Raw genomic sequence first — 19,149 nt, 5'->3', positions numbered from 1 at the left:
TCTAGTATTTTTCTGGTAGCATCTTTAAGATTCTTTGTGTATAGTATCGTGTCATCTGCAAACAGTGACAGTTTTACTTCTTCTTTTCCAATTTGGATTCCTTTTATTTATTTTTCTTCTCTGTTTGCCATGGGTAAAACTTCCAAAACTATGTTGAAAAATTGTGGTAAGAGTGGGCAACCTTGTCTTGTTGCTGAACTTGGTGGAAAAGGTTTCAGTTTTTCACCATTGAGAATGATGTTTGCTGTGGGTTTGTGATATATGGCCTTTCTTATATTGAGGTAAGTTCCCTCAGTGACTCTCAAACACTGCACCACCAGGGAAGCCCTATCATATGGTTTTTATTCTCAATTTGTTAATATGGTTTATCACATTGATTTATTTGTACATACTGAAGAATCCTCGCATTCCTGGGATAAACCCAACTTGATCATGGTGTATGATCCTTTTAATGTGCTGCTGGATTCTGTTTGCTAGTATTTTGTTGCGGATTTTTGCATCTGTGTTCCTCAGTGATATTGGCCTTTAGTTTCCTTGTTCTGTGACACCTTTGTCTAGTTTTGGTATCGGGGTGATGGTGGCCTCATAGAAAGAATTTGGGAGTGTTCCTTCCTCTGTTATATATTGGAAGAGCTTGAGAAGGATAGGTTTTAGCTCTTCTCTAAATGATTGATAGCATTTGACTGTGAAACCATCTGGTCCTGTGCTTTTGTTTCTCAGAAGATTTTTAATCACAGTTTCAATTTTAGTGTTTGTGATTGGTCTGTTTATATTTTCTATTCCTTCCTGGTTTGGTCTTAGAACATTTTGCTTTTCAAAGAATTCATTCATTACCTCCAGTTGTCCATTTTAGTGGCATACAGTTGTTTGTAGTAATCTCTCATGATCCTTTGTGTTTCAGCAGTGTCAGTTGTTACGTCTCCTTTTTCATTTCTAATTCTGTTGATTTGAATCTTCTCCCCTTTTATTTTCCTTGATGAGTCTGGCTAATGGTTTATCAATTTTGTTTATCTTCTCAAAGAACCAGCTTGTAGTTTTATTGATCTTTGCTATCATTTCCTTCATTTCTTTTTCATTTATTTGTGATCTGGTCTTTATGATATCTTTCCTTCTGATAACTTTGGGGAATTTTTGTTCTTCTTTCTCTAATTGCTTTAGGTATAAGGCTAGGTTGTTGATTTGAGATTTTTCTTGTTTCTTGGGGTAGGCTGTACTGCTATAAATTTCCCTCTTAGAACTGCTTTTGCTGTATCACATAGATTTTGGGCCATTGTGTTTTCATTGTCATTTGTTACTAGGTATTTTTTAATTTCGTCTTTGATTTCTTCAGTGATCTCTTGGCTATTTAGTAGTGCATTTTTTAGCTTCCATGTGTTTGTATTTTTTACAGGTTTTTTTTCCTGTATTTGATATCTAGTCTCATAGCATTGTGGTTAGAAAAGATACTTGATACAATTTCAATTTTCTTAACTTTACCAAGACTTGATTTGTGACCCAAAATATGACCTATCCTGGAGAATGTTCCATAAGCGCTTGAGAAGAAAATGTATTCTGTTTTTTTTGCATGGAATGTCGTATAAATATGAAGTTTATCTTGTTTAATGTATCATTTAAAGCTTGTGTTTCCTTATTTATTTTCAGTTTGGATGATCTGTCCATTGGTGAAAGCAGGGTGTTGAAGTCCCCTACTATGATTGTGTTACTGTCGATTTCCCTTTTTATGGCTGTTAGCATTTGCCTTATGTGTTGGGGTGCTCCTATGTTGGGTGCATAAATATTTACATTTCTTATATCTTCTTCTTGGACTGATCCCTTGATCATTATGTAGTGTCCTTCTTTGTCTCTTATAATAGTCTTTATTTTAAAGTCTATTTTGTCGGATAGGAGAATTGCTACTCCAGCTTTCTTTTGATTTCCATTTGCATGGAATATCTTTTTCCAGCCCCTCACTTTCAAGTCTGTATGTGTCCCTAGGTCTGAAGTGGGTCTCCTGTGGACAGCATATATATGGGTCTTGTTTTTGTATCCATTCAGCCAGTCTATGTCTTTTGGTTGGAGCATTTAATCCATTTACATTTAAGGTAATTATCGATATGTATGTTCCTATTCCCATTTTCTTAATTGTTTTGGATTTGTTTTTGTAGGTCTTTTCCTTCTGTTGTGTTTCCTGCCTAGAGAAGTTCCTTTAGCACTTGTTGTAAAGCTGATTTGGTGCTGTTGAATCCTCTTAGCCTCTGCTTGTCTGTAATGGTTTTAATTTCTCTGTCGAATCTGAATGAGATTCTGGCTGGTTAGAGTAATCTTGGTTGTAGGTTTTTCCCTTTCATCACCTTAAATATGTTCTGCCACACCCTTCTGGCTTGCAGAGTTTCTGCTGAAAGTTCAGCTATTAACCTTATGGGGATTCCCTTGTATGTTACTTGTTGCTTTTCCCTTGCTGCTTTTAATATTTTTTCTTTGTATTTAATTTTTGATAGTTTGATTTATGTGTCTTGGCTTGCTTCTCCTTGGATTTATCCCGTGTGGGACTCTCTGCACTTTGTGGACTTCATTGACTATTTCCTACCCCATGTTAGGGAAGTTTTCTTTTTTTTTTTTTTCCCTCACACACACATACTGTATTTTATTTTTATAAGAGATGAATAGTGGGAAGTTTTCAACTATAATCTCTTCAAATATTTTCTCAGTCCCTTTCTTTTTCTCTTCTTCTTCTGAGACCCCTGTAATTCGAATATTGGTGTGTTTAATGTTGTTCCAGATGTCTCTGAGACTGTCCTCAATTCTTTTCATTCTTTTTTCTTTATTCTGCACTGCAGTAGTTATTTCCACTATTTTATCTTCCAGGTCACTTATCTTTTTTTCTGCCTCAGTTATTCTGCTAGTGATTCCTTCTAGAGAATTTTAATTTCATTTATTGTGTTGTTTATCATTGTTTGTTTGCTCTTTAGTTCTTCTAGGTCCTTGTTAAATGTTTCTTTTATTTTCTCCATTCTGTCTGCAATATTTTGGATCATCTTTACTATCATTATTCTGAATTCTTTTTCAGGTAGACTGCCTACTTCCTCTTCATATGTTTGGCCTGGTGGTTTTTACCTTACTCCTTCATCTGCTGTGTATTTCTCTGTCTTCTTATTTTCTTAACTTACTGTGTTTGGGGTCTCCTTTTCACAGGCTGCAGGTCCATAGGTCCCATTGTTTTTGGTGGCTGCCGCCAGTGGGTAAGGTTGGTTTAGTGGGTTTTGTAGGCTTCCTGGTGGAGGGGACTGATGCCTCTGTTCTGGTGGATGAGGCTGGATCTTGTCTTTCTGCTGGGCAGGACCGTGTCCAGTGGTGTGTTTTGGGGTATCTGTGAACTTAGTTTGATTTTAGGTAGCCTCTCTGCTAATGGATGGTGTTGTGTTCCTGTCTTGCTAGTTGATTGGTGTAGGGTGTACAGTACTGGAGCTTGGTGGTTGTTGAGTGGATCTGGGTCTTAGCATTGAGTTAGAGATCTCTGGAGGACTTCTAGCTGATTGGTATTATGTGAAGCCAGGAGGTCTCTGGTGATCCAGAGGGCTCTGGCCTGACACCCAGCTGGAGTACCAAGACCCTGTCAGCCACACGGCTCAGAAGAAAAGGGTGGATAAAAAAGGAAAGGAAGAAAGAAAAGAAAAGAAAGTTATTAAAATAATTTTTTTAAAAAAATATTAAAATAAAAAAAGTAAAAAAAAAGAAGAGAGCAACAAAACCAATAAACAAATCCACCAGTGATAACAAGCACTAAAAACTAAACTAAGATAAACATATAAATCAGAAACTAGTCAGTTGCATACATCAAACCCAAAGTCTACATTTGCTCCCAAAGTCCACTGCCTCAATTTTGGGATGATACGTCATCTATTCAGGTATTCCACAGATGCAGCATACATCAGGTTGATTGTGGAGATTCAATCGGCTGCTCCTGAGGCTGCTGGGAGAAGTTTCCCTTTCTCTTCTTTGTTCTCACAGCTCCTGGGGTTCAGCTTTGGATTTGGTCCTGCCTCTGCATGTAGGTCTCCCTCTGACATCTGTTTGTCGCTCAGACAGGAAGTGGTTAAAGGAGCGGCTGATTAGGGGGCTCTGGCTCACTCAGGCCAGGGCGGGGGGGGGGGGGAGGGAGGGGTACGGAATGCAGGGTGAGCCTGCAGTGGCAGAGGCTTGAGTGACGTTGCAACAGCCTGAGGCACACCATGTGTTCTCCCGGGGAAGTTGTCCCTGGATCACGGGATCCTGGCAGTGGTGTGCTGCACAGGCTCCCAGGAGCAGAGGTGTGGATAGTGACCTGTGCTTATGCACAGGATTTTTGATGGCTGCAGCAGCAGTGTTAGCATTTCATGTCAGACTCTGGTGTCTGTGCTGATAGCTGCGGCTCGCACCCATCTCTGAAGCTCGTTTAGGGAGTGCTGTGAATCTCCTCTCCTCGTGCACCCTGAAACAATTGTCTCTTGATCTTAGGTAGTTCCAGACCTTTTCCTGGATTCCCTCCCGGCTAGCTGTGGTGCACTAGCCCCTTCAGGCTGTGTTCACGCAGCCAACCCCAGTTCTCTCCCTGGGATCTGACGTTTGAAGTCCCCAGCCTCAGCTCCCAGGCCCCAACCCCACCCCCCAGCTGGTGAGCAGACAAGCCTCTCACGCCGGTGAGTGATGGTCAACAGGGATCCTCTGTGCGGGAATCTCTCCACTTTGCCCTCTGCACGCCTGTTGCTGTGCTGTCTTCCATGGCTCTGAAGCTTCCCCCTGCCCCATCTCATCCAGTGAAGGGGCTTCCTAGTGTATTGAAACTTTTCCTCCTTCACAGCTCCCTCCCAGAGGTGCAGGTTCCGTCCCTATTCTTTTGTCTGTTTTTTCTTTTTTCTTTTGTTATACCCAGGTACGTGGGGAGTTTCTTGCCTTTTGGGAAGTCTGAGGTCTTCTGCCAGCATTCAGTAAGTGTTTTCTAGGAGCTGTTCCACACATAGGTGTAGTTTTGATATATTTGTGGGGAGGCAGGTGATCGTTACGTCTTACTCCTCTGCCATCTTGAAGGTCCTCTGGTCTATCACTTCTCTTTTATATTCTTTCTTGGAAATCACCTCTTTGCTTATGTTATTGATCTCTTCTTGCATGTTATCTACTTTTTCCATTAGAGTCCTTCGCATATTACTCATAGTTGTTTTAACTTAATAGTCTTATAATGCCAACATCCCTGCCATGTTTGGGTCTGGTTTTTGAGGTATTTAAATAATTATAATTTATTAAAGCTGTTTCATGAACAGGCAGCTTAGAAATAGTATCTAGTTTAAACACTTAAGATTTCATTATATTATGAACCCACAGTTCCTTTTCCACAATTCAAAAACCAAAGGGCTCTCAGAAATAGTTTTTTAACATAAATTTGTGGCACACTCATTTTTGGCAAAATCTGATGTGAATTGACATGAAGCTATTTGTGGTCTTTGTTTATCTAATTTAGTATACATATTCATATGATTTTGTGGAGAAACATTAATATATGTTATAGGGTGCTTCTGAGGTATTTCAAACTATATAGTTTATGCTCTGCATGCTCTATCTAAATCCAAACAAATTGTAAGTTCCAAACATATCTAGGACCAAGGCTTTTAAATAAAAGATTACAAACACGTAAATAATAATTTTTAATCTCATAATTCAAGACGTTTTTAATAGGTAGTATATTATTGTATAATTAAGTAGACATGGAGTCAGATAATATGGTTAGGGCATTTAATGGATGGGTTAAATAGATGTACAGATAATTTCATTTACAATTTTAAAGGATAAGATTGTGTCTGGTATGTTGTTTAAGCATGAATAAACCTGAGATGTTGATAAGATAACTGATAAATAATACTCTCATTTACTAGTTATCATGGTCTTCTTGCCCTCTTCTTCTAATGATTTTACATGCAACAGGGAATGCAGGGTTGATTTTGTTTTTAATTTTGTCCCAGCGACCTAAGAACAAACATGCTATGATGTCCATTTGAGTCTCACTTTTCAGATTTTACATTTGTAATGTAAAAGTTCATGTGCATTACATATTGTTGTACTGTAGTTGGCCATTTCCCAGACATCTCCCTTCAGAAGTAAATATCAAAGGAAAACAGTCTCATATTCCTGTAAGATCTGAAAATTATATAAATAATTGAAATATATAGATATAATTGAAATATATATGTTTATATATGTTATATATACGTACATATATGTATGAATTTGGATAACATTCAGTGAAGTCTACTGCTATGAACAGATCTAAAGCTGACATATAATTCCAAGAATTCAAATGAATTTTGTCCTCAGTGCTAAGATTTCTGGGATGCTCTGACAGAATCATATCTTATTTAGAGTTTCTCCCCTAGACAAAGACTCACGTTTCTCTTAAGGTCATCAGTAAAGGTCTGTGCTATCTAATATAGCAGCCACTAACCACATGTGGTTATTATTATCATTGCTATTATTGATGATGATATTGCTGTCACTTACTACTAATACTTACTTTTAAAGTAAAACAAATGAAACAAGATTAAATATTTAATATGCAAGTTAAAAGGATTTTAAAATAGATATCAGGCTTGGCAATTTTGTCATATCAATTGTTTTTTTTATTGTCTAAAGCCTAGGATGGTGAAATTATTACCAAATATTGTGAAAATATTTATATAACCCCACTCCCTTGTAAATAAAAACAGTAATAGTGCCTTAAAACCACTACAGTATTATAATCATTTGAATTGTAGGTGATAGAATTAATGATTGGGAGTTCAGTTCACTTCCAAGGCCCACTTTCACCTAAATTTGAACTCTGAGAAGAAAAATATGTTCTTCTAAAGACATATGAGATAGTATTACAGTAAATTTAGGGTTTGGGGGAAAATACATTAATAGCATATATAACATTGTTCATTTTTTTAAAAGTACCTAACAAAATCTAATTATTATTTACATTAGATGTTCTGAGATATGATACCTACATTTACCTTTTGTTATTTTAATTGTAGGACTGAAGTGGGATATTGGAAGATAAATTTTGCCCTTTGGGGATTTCTCCTTTAGGGTGATAGGTTAATAATTTAAGTAGTTGTGTTTGAACCTTTAAAAGAAGAGTTAAACCAGGGATTCACATCTTTACTTATCAGGTCAAAAGATTTCTGTAATGTGATTATATTCTCACCTTGTAATGAAAGATAAAAGCAGTATCCCTGACATCTATCTCTAGAAGCTTCAAGAACATACAGTTTGTTGGATTCTTCCTCTTAAAAGTGGTATAATCATTTAAGCTTCAGGTTGAAAGAAACCTGAAATGTCATTCCTAGCACATATTTCTGTCATCATTTGTAAATAAAAATAAAAACCTTGACAAATTGGTTAAATACATATCAGATTCTCTCAGGAGCAATTCCTTCACATTGAAGTATATAGTAACTTCAAATAAAATGTGCTACTTTTGACTTACAGCTTCTCTTTCTAAGTGGAATAAGCAGAGTGATGGTGCAATTATTTTTTCAATTAGAGAAACTTCAGTAACCATTGGCACCCTAGGCACATGTTCCAGGAAAAAAAAATGAGAATCAGTTGTTCCAAACCCGTTTTAGAATGATGGCTTATACTCTCTTCCCTACCCTCACTCCTTCAGATTTTGTGTAGTCTGACCAATATTTCTCTTCTTTTTTTGCTTGGAAATGTGTGTTAATACCTAAGATAATTTGTTATCTGTTTAGTGTTGAATCTCTCAGTATGATTTCAATGCATGTTTCTAAGACCCTCCATCCTCAGAAAAATTGCTTCTTATAGACGACTTCCTATCATGAATAAATTATATTCATCAGAATAAAAAGTTTTATGTTTAGAATAGCAAGAGAGATCACTGCCTTTTCTGCTTCTGACTCACCATGTAACAGTGGTAGTAGTAATTAAAATTTATAATCAGTATGTAAAATAAAACTAATAATAATAATAAGGGTAAAAGAAAACAACTGTATATGAAAAGGAAGTAAGGAAGATAGAATGTGTTTTTTGGATAAGGAAAGGTATGAAGGCCATTTGTTTGCTTGGTTTTGGGTTTTTGGTGTTTTTGTTGTTGTTTATTGGGTTTTGGGATTTTTTTGCTTTTTTGTTTTGGTAAGGGAGAAAAGGTAATTTTTTCCTAACTAAAATGATTGTTCCAGAATAAGAAAGCAAAAAAAAAAAAGGACAAGAGCTGAATGGACATAGAAAGGTACAGAAATTTGTAGAAAAGAAGTTTTATGTGTGAGTTCAAAGCTGGCTAAAATTGAATAGGTTTATTTATAAGTGTTTTTAAAAAGAGTTCAAAACTAGGATTTAATTTTCTGTCTGTTAGAAAGCACAAAAATTCTTAGATTATTGGTCTGCTTTTAATAAAAGATTATAAAAGGTTTATCTTTACCTTTAATGTAATCTGCCTAGGAAACAAAGATTCTGTGTCTTATGAAAATAGTTCCTCTGTAGTTGGTAGTGTTTGGTGATCATTTTACAATATATACAAATGTAGAATATGTGGCTATTGAACACTTGAAATATGACTAGTCTGAGATGGGCTGTAAGTGTAAAACATGCTAGATTTCACAGATAAATTATAAAAAGAGAATGCACACTATCTCATTAATATAAAAAAATAAAATAAAATGGAACCAACCTTGAAAATTTCCTGAGCAGACAAGACCAGTTTAGTCATACAAGCAAAACTTAATTTAGCTTATTTTGCGAGACTAACTTGACCTGGGTCATTTCTTACTTGTGTCTCTGAAAAACCATAAGCAAAACTTAAACTGTTACCCAAAATTGAAATGAGGTAACAATTATCTGATTCCCTACCATTATCATGTAAGAAAATTCTAGGGACTTCCCTGGCAATCCAGTGGTTAGAACTCCATGCTTGCACCACAGGGGGCACATGTTTGATCCCTGGTTGGGCAACTAAGATCCCACATGTCGTGTGGCGTGGCCAAAAAAAATTTTTTTTAAAAGGAAAATTCTAATATTATAACCACTGTGAAGAATAAACAATCACTGCCTCCCTACCATATAAGATGCCTTGTAACAATATCCCCCTGAGCCTCATTCCATGTTTTAGTTTGAGTGTTCCCAGTTCAAGAACTGTCTTTTTGGTATGGGTACAATAAACTTTTTACTATTAGTAATCTTTATTTTCCAGTGAAAACTAGGTAGTAGGCAATTGTGAACTATTATATATTAGCATTACATTGTGGGTTACCAAATTTATTAATACATAATTATAAAAACTTACAGTTTTTAGAGATATGTTTTTATAGTGCAATTTTTAATGTGACAGGCCATTTTGTTAATAAACCCAAGTATTTTTTGTCTCTCTGTAAAAATTTAAAAACCAAATTTAGCATTTAATGTTTCAGTATATTATCTTAATTGGAAATGATTTAGATATTTAATGAATATCCATTATTTAGTTTAATAGTATAATCTTTGATCTTATTTAAAATTTTTTAATAATTATGCTTTGATTAGACATTAAACAGTTAACCATAATCTTATTTTTCTTGTTGACAAATTTTGTAACCTGTGAACCAGGAATCAGGTTCTCATCAGTTATCAGATCTGATGGCTGCTTGATCTTGGACTTGCCAGCCTCCAGAACTGTGAGAAATAAGTGTTTTTTGTTTAAGCCACCCAATCTGTAGTATTTTTGTTATAGCAGCTCAAATGGATGAAGACTAGCGCATCTGCATCGCCTGGGCAGTTGTTAGAAATCAAAATTCTTGGTCCCCACTCCAGACCTACTGAATGGGGTCCAGTGCTCTATATTTGAAAAGATCCTTTGGGTGATTCTGATACATGCCAAATGATAGAACCACCTGCTAGCCAACTAATACCTTGAAGAACAAGCTTGAAAAAAAGGTTTAATATCATTTTGAAGCACCAAAAAGGTAGCTATGGTTTTTTAAATTATTAAGTGAGAGAGATTTCCTTTCAGATGTTATGAAATGGAGTGACTTTTATATAACTAAAATTTCATGAGAATCTCCAAAGTAATTATTAATTTTTGGACAAACACTTGGAAAATGTCAAAATGAAGTATCAAATGTGACTTCTTTATCCAAAACTGCTTACGAAGAATTAATCTCAGTCTTGGGAAATCATATACATAATGGTAAACCAGTAAACAAAATAACAAATACCAATCCTTGGTTATACAAATGTGTAATTGCAAATTCACATGCATAAGTAATAATACAGAGATATGTTGTGTACCCTTCACACAGTGGAATTATGACATTTCAATTGCCATGTGGAAAGATCTTTTGGACCTTTTGAATAAAATACGTGAGAAATTACAGACCCTTAATTTGAAATATATAAAGGCTTTGTTGTCTTTATATTGATCCACTTTGCTATAAAGCAGAAACTAACACACCATTGTAAAGCAATTATACTCCAATAAAGACATTTTAAAAAATAGTAATGGAGTGTAAAAAAATCAACAAAAATAAGAAGTGAAATTGATCTACATTTTGACACTGAGTAGTAAGTGACTTGTAATGAAAATGTCCAGGTCTTACTAAAGACAGTATTTCCTTGGGAGGAAGAAAAATACACTTAATGAAGAGAAATGAATTATATTAACAAGGTGGAAGAAGATTTAAATTTCACATTGGATTTGACAAAAGATACTGATATCAATGAAGAAAACATAAAACTTATAAATGTCACTTTAATGAAGACATCAGTCACTTCCCAAGAAAACTTCAGATGCCCTAAATATTAAAGGAACTTGATTAAGGTTTCCCCAACTGAAAACAATGTAACAATTTGCATGATATTAGCAATACTTAATTTGAAGAGCAAAGGAAAGTTTCAAAACTATCAACAATAAAAGACGCATTTCCATCAGATATGCTGAAGTAAAGACTGAATTATTTTTCTATTCTCTTTATAGAATATGATAATACAAAATCATTGTCATATGAAGAAGCAATCAAAGAGCATGCAGCCAAGAAATATGGAAAGGAAACAGTATTATAGAGATGGGCCAGGGCGTTATTTAATTTTTAAAATATTATTTTTCTACATTTTGTGATGGTTGTAGCATTTATAAGCTTTTTAGAATCTTGTAATTTATTGTGGTTTTTCTCATTTTAATTAAATATTCACTTTTCTAACTAATTTTTCAAATGCACTGCCTCTCCAAACTTTATAACTTTCAGACCTCAGAAAATTTGGATCCATTCAATCCTATGAGCCTAGAACAATGCTCTAAGTATTGCTTCTTTAAATCTTTTTGAATAAATGACTGTCATGTAAAAATATTCAAAATGGAGGAGATATAAAACTAATTACAGGGCTTCTCTGGTGGCCTAGTGGTTGAGAGTCTGCCTGCCGATACAGGGGACACGGGTTCATGCCCCGATCCAGGAAGATCCCACGTGCCGCGGAGCAGCTGGGCCCGTGAGCCATGGCTGCTGAGCCTGCATGTCCGGAGCCTGTGCTCCACAACGGGAGAGGCCACAACAGTGAGAGGCCCGCGTACTGCAAAAAAATTAAAAAAAAAAAACAAAAAAACCCCCAACTAATTACAAAATTTATACATCTTAAAATTCATTTTGAGAGTTTAAAATCATTTAAAAATAGAGAATATAATACATAGAACTACTAATACCCATCACCCAAATTCAACAGTGGTTAAGACTTTCCACATTTTTTTTATTTTCCACATTTTTTTCCACTTTTTTCCTTTTCTTTCCTGCAGTATTTAAAAGTAAATCCCAGATATCCACATCATTTCATCCCTTCATTCCTCAATTTCTGCCTCTAACAAATGTGGACATTTTCTTACATAAACATTTACTTAACCAAATGTTAGGTTATTACATCTAATCTAATACGTAAAAAAGTATTCAGTGTTATTACCTAATAACCTCATCCATAGTCAAATCTTCCTAATTTTCTCAAAATTATCTTTTGCATTGGGTTTATTTGGATCACGATACAAAGTCAACACATTTCATTTTATTAAACCTTTTAAATCTCTTCTAATATATCACGTATTTTTTCTGTGTCATTAACATATTGCTGAACCAAAGTCAATTGTCCTGCACAATGTCTCATATTTTGGATTTGTCTGTCTTTCTCTTGTGTCTTTTAACTTGTTATTTTATCTGCCTTATTTCCTATAAATGGAAGTTAGCTTCAGAATAGTGGTTCTCAAACTTGAGCTGCATCAGAATCCCCCTGGAAGGTAAGTTAAAACAGGGATCCCCAACACCCGGGCCACATACCAGTACCAGTCCACAGCCTGTTAGGAACTGGCCACACAGCAGGAGGTGAGCAGCGGGCAAGCAAGTGAAGCTTCATCTGCCGCTCCCCATTGCTCCCCATCATTCGAATTACTGCCTGAACCATCCCCTCCCCGACCCCACTGTCCGTGGAAAAATTGTCTTCCACGAAACCGGTCCCTGGTGCCAAAAAGGTTGGGGACTGCTGTGTTAAAACACAGATTTTGGGTCCAGCCCCAAAGTGTCTGATTCAGGTGATCTGGGATGGAGGCCAATAATTTGCATTTCTAATAAGTTCCCAGGAGATGCAGTTACTTCTGATCTAACAGGCACACTTTGAGAACCACTGTTTCTAGACTTAGGTTTGATTCAATTCAAATTCTTTTTTCTTTTTTTCACGAGCTTGCTTCTTAAGTTATGCTGTATGCTTCATTTTGCATCATTTTGTATCACATCAGATGGCACACAGTGTCTGGTAATCACACTTTTAATGATGCTAAGAATGGCCAGTAGCTTCAGTAATGAATAACTGATATTTTAAAAAATAACTTGCTGAATTCAGTGAAGTTGCAGGATACAAAATCAATATAGAGAAATCTGTTGCATTTCTACGCATTAATAATGAACTATCAGAAAGAGAAATTAGGAAAACAATCCCATTTACAATTGCATCGAAAAGAATAAAACAATTATGAATAGATTTAACCAAAGAGGTGAAATTCTCTGACCACAGAGTAAGCAAACTTTCTTTAAAAGTAAAGTTAAGCTTCCTATCTGCGAGAATTTTTCTAGGTCTGGAGTTGGCAGTTCTGTTCAGGTGTGAAATGTGGGAAAAGGAAAATGCCAATATATTTCCAAGAAGGTCTTTGCTAAGGACGGTCGCATGTTATCTCAAGAGGAATGAGTGGAATATATAACTAAGACAAAAATCTAATCTTGTCCCCATAAACCAACACCTGTGTTTTGAGGATAAGCAGGTATATATTTTCCATAGGGCATAAGTTGTGATTCTTTATCTTTGTATTTTTTAAGATCTAATTCGGATATTTTGGATTTACATGTGGAGTATGAAAATAATTGTTCCTGAAGGGGAGGCTTGTTTAGGGTGTGATCATCCCAAGTTTTATTGAGGTGGTACAGGTTTATGAGGCAATGACTGCCATATGTTATGTGGGTTATTAGGAGGCCTCTAGTAATTATTATTGTCTGATTCTATATTATCACCCCAATACCCATATTCCCCCATTTGTTAAAAAGGACTGTTTTTTTTAAACTTCCATCATTCTTTGGCAAAGACTAGTCTTTTGTTTTACTAATTTATTTATTTATTTTTGCTGTGTTGGGTCTTCATTTCTGTGCGAGGGCTTTCTCTAGTTGTGGCAAGCGGGGGCCACTCTTCATCACGGTGCGCGGGCCTTTCACTGTCGCGGCCTCTCTTGTTGCGGAGCACAGGCTCCAGACACGCAGGCTCAGTAGGTGTGGCTCATGGGCCTAGTTGCTCCACGGCATATGGGATCCTCCCAGACCAGGGCTCGAACCTGTGCCCTCTGCATTAGCAGGCAGATTCTCAACCACTGCTCCACCAGGGAAGCCCTAAAAAGGACTATTTTTAGAGCAGTTATAGATTCACAGCAAAATTGAGAGGAAGGTACAGAGATTTCCCATATTCCCACTTCCCTTTACACATGCATAGTTTCTCTGTTATCAGCATCACTGACCAGAGTGGTACATATGTTACAATTGATGAACCTAAACTGATGAATTATAATTACCCAAAGTCCATAGTTTATATTAAGTTTCACTCATGGTATAGTACATTTATGGATTTGTACAAATGTATAATGACATGTATGCACCACTATAGTATCATACATAGTATTTTCATCGCCCTAAAAATCTGTGCTCCATCCATTCATCTCTCCCCACCCCCTAAACCCTGGCAACCACTGATCTTTTTACTGCGCCTAGTTTTGCCTTTTCTAGAATGTCATATAGTTGAAAACATACAATATATAGTCTTTTCCATTGGCTTCTTTCACTTAGTAACTTGTATTTCAGGTTCTTCTATGTCTTTTCATGGCTTGATAGCTCGTTTCTTTTAGTATTTAATATTATTCCATTATCTGGTCAACCACAGTTTATTTACCCACTCACCTACTGAAGCACGTCTTGGTTCCAGGTTTTGGCAATTATGAATAAAGCTGCTAGAAACATTAATGTGCAGGTTTTGTGTAGAGATAAAATTTTAATTCCTTGGGTAAATACCAAGGAGCACAAATGCTGGATCATACGATGAATATGTTTAGTTTCGGAAGAAAAAGCAAGACTATCTTCCAAAGTGGCAGTACTGTTTTGCATCCTACCAGCAATGCATGAGGGTTTCTGTTGCTTCACATCCTCTCCAGCATTTAGTGTTGTCAGTGTTCCAGATTTTGACCATTTTAATAGGTGTGTAGTGATACTATTGCTTTAATTTGCATTTCCCCAATGATATACGATGTGGAGCATCTTTTCGTATGCCTGTTTGCCATCTGTATATCTCCTTAGGTGAGGTGTCTCTTAAGGTCTCTGGCCCATATTTTAATCAGGTTGTTTTCTTATTGTTGAGCTTCAGTGTTCTTTGTAGGTTTTGGATAACTGTCCTTTTACAGATGTGTCTTTTGCAAAGATTTTCTTTCAGTCTGTGGCTTATCTTCACTCCCCAGTATTTTGAGACCAAAGCCTTTGTAGTAAAAGGAAAACTACAGTCTGAAGTGCCAACTCTGTAGAGAACCTTTCTTAGATGCTGTGAAGGAAAAGGTGGAAGGCGATATGTTAATTCCTATCTCAGTCTAGCTTGAAGGAAAATGCATATTAACATGAAAAGAAAAGTAGAGAGCAATTGTGGTGTTTAATTCTGTGTCCAGTGCCATTGGCTATTAAGAGTTCACAGTGGAGGGAAAGATTGAAGTTGACTGAGGTAGAAGTGGGAATCTTTGTGGAAATTGAACTTAATCTGATTGACCTTGAAAGCTAGTTAGTTCTTCAACAGTGAGATAGGTGAGAAATGACACTCCATCTGAGAAACATAATTCAGTGTTACAAAACTTTCAGTTTATATCATAGAAGAAAAAAACTTTGATTATGCTCTAGCTTTAGATCCTGAATATTCTCAGATCTGTGATGGGTTTTCTTTACCTTGAGTGACTAGGACCATATATCCTTCATGGTTCCATAGTGGTACTTTTAGTAGCAGATGGCTGGCTCCTGTGTCTCACATCATATCTAAAAAGAATAGATTAGCCCAGCATATTTGCATCCAGATAAGTGTATTATAACACTTTAAAATATTGCATATGCCATTTAAAAAGCATATATAGTATATTTTTCAAACTTACGGAATATTTGCCTAATATTTGATTAGGTAATTCCACCTTGTTAATGATCTGAACTATAAAAGTATGCCTTTTTTTCACTTTTAATGTCAGTGACCTATTCTAGTTTTGTTATCCCTCCTCTGACTATGTAGTAATAATATATTAGTGCAATCCTCAAAGCATGCAACACATATGTTATCATTGTATGGAGGCCTTTTTGAACGCTGATGATTTAAAATTTCCCATTTTAAATGCTTTCAAAAGCATTAGACTATGTTGATAGATTTGAAGATAGCTGCTCTTGTTTACAGAATTGTTTTCTATTTAGCTGGGGCCACCTGGGTATCTAAGTCATCATATGTGAAATTTGGGTTATTAATTTGACCTTGTAATGATTGATTTCTGTACTAGTCCAGGCTCCATTGCAAATGATCTAAATTCAGATTTAAGCAAAAATATAAAGTGGGGAGATGGAGAGGATATAGTATCACACAGCTGAAAGGTCCATGGGTTAATTTAATTTCAGGCACAGTTGAATCTAGATGCTCAAATGATGTTATCAGGTCTATTTCTATTCTGCTTAGCTCTGCTGGATTCAACTTGATTTTAGTTACAGGCACACTTTCTTCACCTGGAGGTGAAGTCAAGGCACTCATGCCTAGGGGAGAGGAGGTTGTTGCCCATAGGATTGGCACTTTGACCTGGCAAAGCAGGGGCTGATTCTGAAAGGAACAGGTGCTGGGCTAACAAACAAGTAAAAGCTACCACAGCAGGACCAATGGTTGGTCTTGGACACAATTACCAACGTTTGTGAAAATTGTCTTGGTTGGCATTCATCTTCTCTTGTACGTTACAAAGCACTAAGCTTAACAAATGGCTAGGAGGAAACCTAGTTGCTTTTTTCTAAACCAAAATCAGATGCCATCTTTCGACTCATAGACAAATTATAAACTGATTTTAAAGCATGTTTTCCTAGCAGTCCTAGTATCAGTATTTTCTATAGTCCTTGTTGGGCAAATCAATTAAATATACCTACCCCTCAGTTTCCTTATCTGTTTCAAGAATACTAATGCAGTTAGACTGACTAAGCTCTGAGGTCATTTCTAGTTCAAAGAATATGTGATTCAGTGATTCTTTTACAAAACTGAGTACAGGTTGGGTTTTTTTTTTGGAATATGTATATTGAATGGAAACAGTAATTGCTCTCAAAAAGCTCAATTCAATAAATCTGCAGTCGTAGAAATGTACTCTGTGGCTATTAAGCACTTGAAATGTGACTGATGTGACTGAGAAAATGAATTTTTAATTTGATTTCATTTAAGCTAATTTTGATTTAAATTAAAATAGCCGCAGCTCTAGAATTATCAACTTATTTAAACCAGATTTTTGAGAAATGATTGACATTAAAAATAAAACAAAATTTATAAGCTTGTGCAAGGAATTTCAAAGCAGCAATTTCCCATTTTCTTTTCAGTCCCCTGCACATAGCTATTCAAGCTACGACTCGGGCAAAAATGAGAGTGTAGACCGAGGAGCTGAGGACCTGTCCCTAAACAGGGGAGATGAGGATGAAGATGACCACGATGACCACGAAGATTCTGAGAAAGTTAACGAGACAGATGGCGTTGAGGCCGAGCGGCTGAAAGCTTTTAATGTGAGTCCTGCCACCCTACCATTATGGCTGAATTTTTACCACTTCACTTTCATGTTGTTGCTTGTTGGTAACTGTGGCTACTTTAGAGACATGTTTGTTTAATTTACAGAAGGATTTAAAAAGTACATGAAACACTCTTAGCCAACCAGACACCAGAATGGCTGTGTTTTGTTTAGAATTTTAAAGCCAAACGTGAGCTGAAAACTGCACTTGTGCTGTGTGAGTATGCATGTTTACCTAGCGGATGAAGGGAGCCTCAGCTTATCCCTCGGAAGCGTCTGCCCGTCATCCGTTATTTGCTTTCCCAGCTTATCTAATTATGCATGAAAAAAGAGTCAATTGTTTGTTTTCCGAGATTAGTATACTGTGCAGAGTAGCAATGTAAACAGTCACATTATTAATAGAGAATTTTATGGGGCGCTCAATCGTCACAGTCTACTGTTATTTCTTGATTTTTTTCTACGCAATAGTCTATACTTTTCTGTCTGTCTGTCTGTCTGCCTTTCTCTCTCTTTCTCTCTCTGTTTTTTAACCCAACCATTTAGAAAGTCTGTAAAGGGTGTTTGCTTAAAGTTTCTGGCTTTCCATTGCGAAGTTCTCCAGTGCATAAACCAGACAAGACTATTTTCCTATCAGTAATCAAGACAGGAAGCTAGGAACAGCAGAGAGCAGCCCTCCAAACCCTTCTCCTCTGTCTCCCTCTTGCCAACAGATGTTTGTCAGGCTGTTTGTAGATGAAAACTTGGACCGAATGGTCCCAATCTCTAAGCAGCCCAAAGAAAAGATCCAGGCTATCATTGACTCATGCAGGCGACAATTCCCTGAGTATCAAGAGCGTGCCCGAAAACGCATACGTACTTACCTCAAGTCCTGCAGGCGGATGAAAAGAAGTGGTTTTGAGATGGTGAGTTTTGAATTAAAACACAGCCCTAGATTCCATCCAAATCCCACATGTAACCATGACACAATTTTTTTTTTCATCTTAGTGTCTTTTTAATTTTTTCCATAACGTCAGGTCCAAGGGGTTTTTGTTTGCTTGTTTGTTTTTTCTCCTTTTCATCTTCCTGAAGTATTTATCCCCTTTGTTGATTCAATAAGACATACCTTGTGAGACCAGTGCTCACAAGCCTAGGTACCATGTCCTAGGAAATGAGGGTCATGTGAGTGAACAGCAGTGAGAGCCAGCATCTCATTCTTGTGTGTTTCCTTTCTGTTACTGCTAAAGCAGATCTAAGGTTATTCGAGTCTTGAACTGAAGCACCAGTCATTGCTTTAGACAGCCTGTGAGAATGGCTTTCTCTGGAACAAAAGGAAATGGATGGATCCATCTAAGTAATACTATTTTCATACCAACAGTTAACAAATAGCAGGCCTTGAAAATAAAGGTCAGGGAATGAAAATCCTTGTGTGAAAAATAAGGCTTTTGTGTACTCGGTATATTTGTGTACTTGTCTTGTGGATGGTTAACATGAGCGTTTAGATTCAGCTGGGCTTTTTATAGATGGATGATATTATGCCAGTGTTAGATATTTATGGGTGGAAATTAGACAGTGTTATTTGACCTTTATTCTATCTTGCCTTGATGGAATTGTTATACTAGAAGTCGTTTTTACAATGTATTTTAAAACTTTCTTTATATTTTTATGTATTTGAGTGGACATGTATTAGAAATTTTCATTGTACTTTTGAGAAGGCTCCATAAAAACCAAGACTCTTCATGCTTGTGATCAGTGTCTCCAATTTATTAGGTGTGATGGAACAGGAGTTGGTATAGATATAGGAGAGGTTTCAGAGTATGCCAATAAGAGAAATAGTTTTCCAGATATAAATGAAATGAATAACAAGTAATACC

General features: G+C 36.3%; 1 protein-coding gene across 3 annotated transcripts in view; it reads left to right on the top strand.

The window, feature by feature from the left end:
• Window positions 1-19,149, top strand: part of NOL4 (nucleolar protein 4) — a 280,542-nt gene that overhangs the window by 161,394 nt on the left and 99,999 nt on the right. For 2 of the 3 annotated variants that reach the window (XM_024764479.1, XM_024764470.1), the window contains 2 exons: window positions 17,118-17,297; window positions 18,010-18,201. In XM_024764479.1, coding sequence (XP_024620247.1) covers window positions 17,118-17,297; window positions 18,010-18,201 — 372 coding nt within the window. The remainder of the gene's footprint in view (window positions 1-17,117; window positions 17,298-18,009; window positions 18,202-19,149) is intronic. The other variant, XM_024764488.1, reaches the window with a different exon arrangement.

Source organism: Neophocaena asiaeorientalis, unplaced genomic scaffold, assembly GCF_003031525.2.
Source record: "Neophocaena asiaeorientalis asiaeorientalis breed wild unplaced genomic scaffold, Neophocaena_asiaeorientalis_V1.1 scaffold210, whole genome shotgun sequence".
Taxonomy (NCBI): domain Eukaryota; kingdom Metazoa; phylum Chordata; class Mammalia; order Artiodactyla; family Phocoenidae; genus Neophocaena; species Neophocaena asiaeorientalis.
This window is presented reverse-complemented; position numbering and strand designations above follow the sequence as displayed.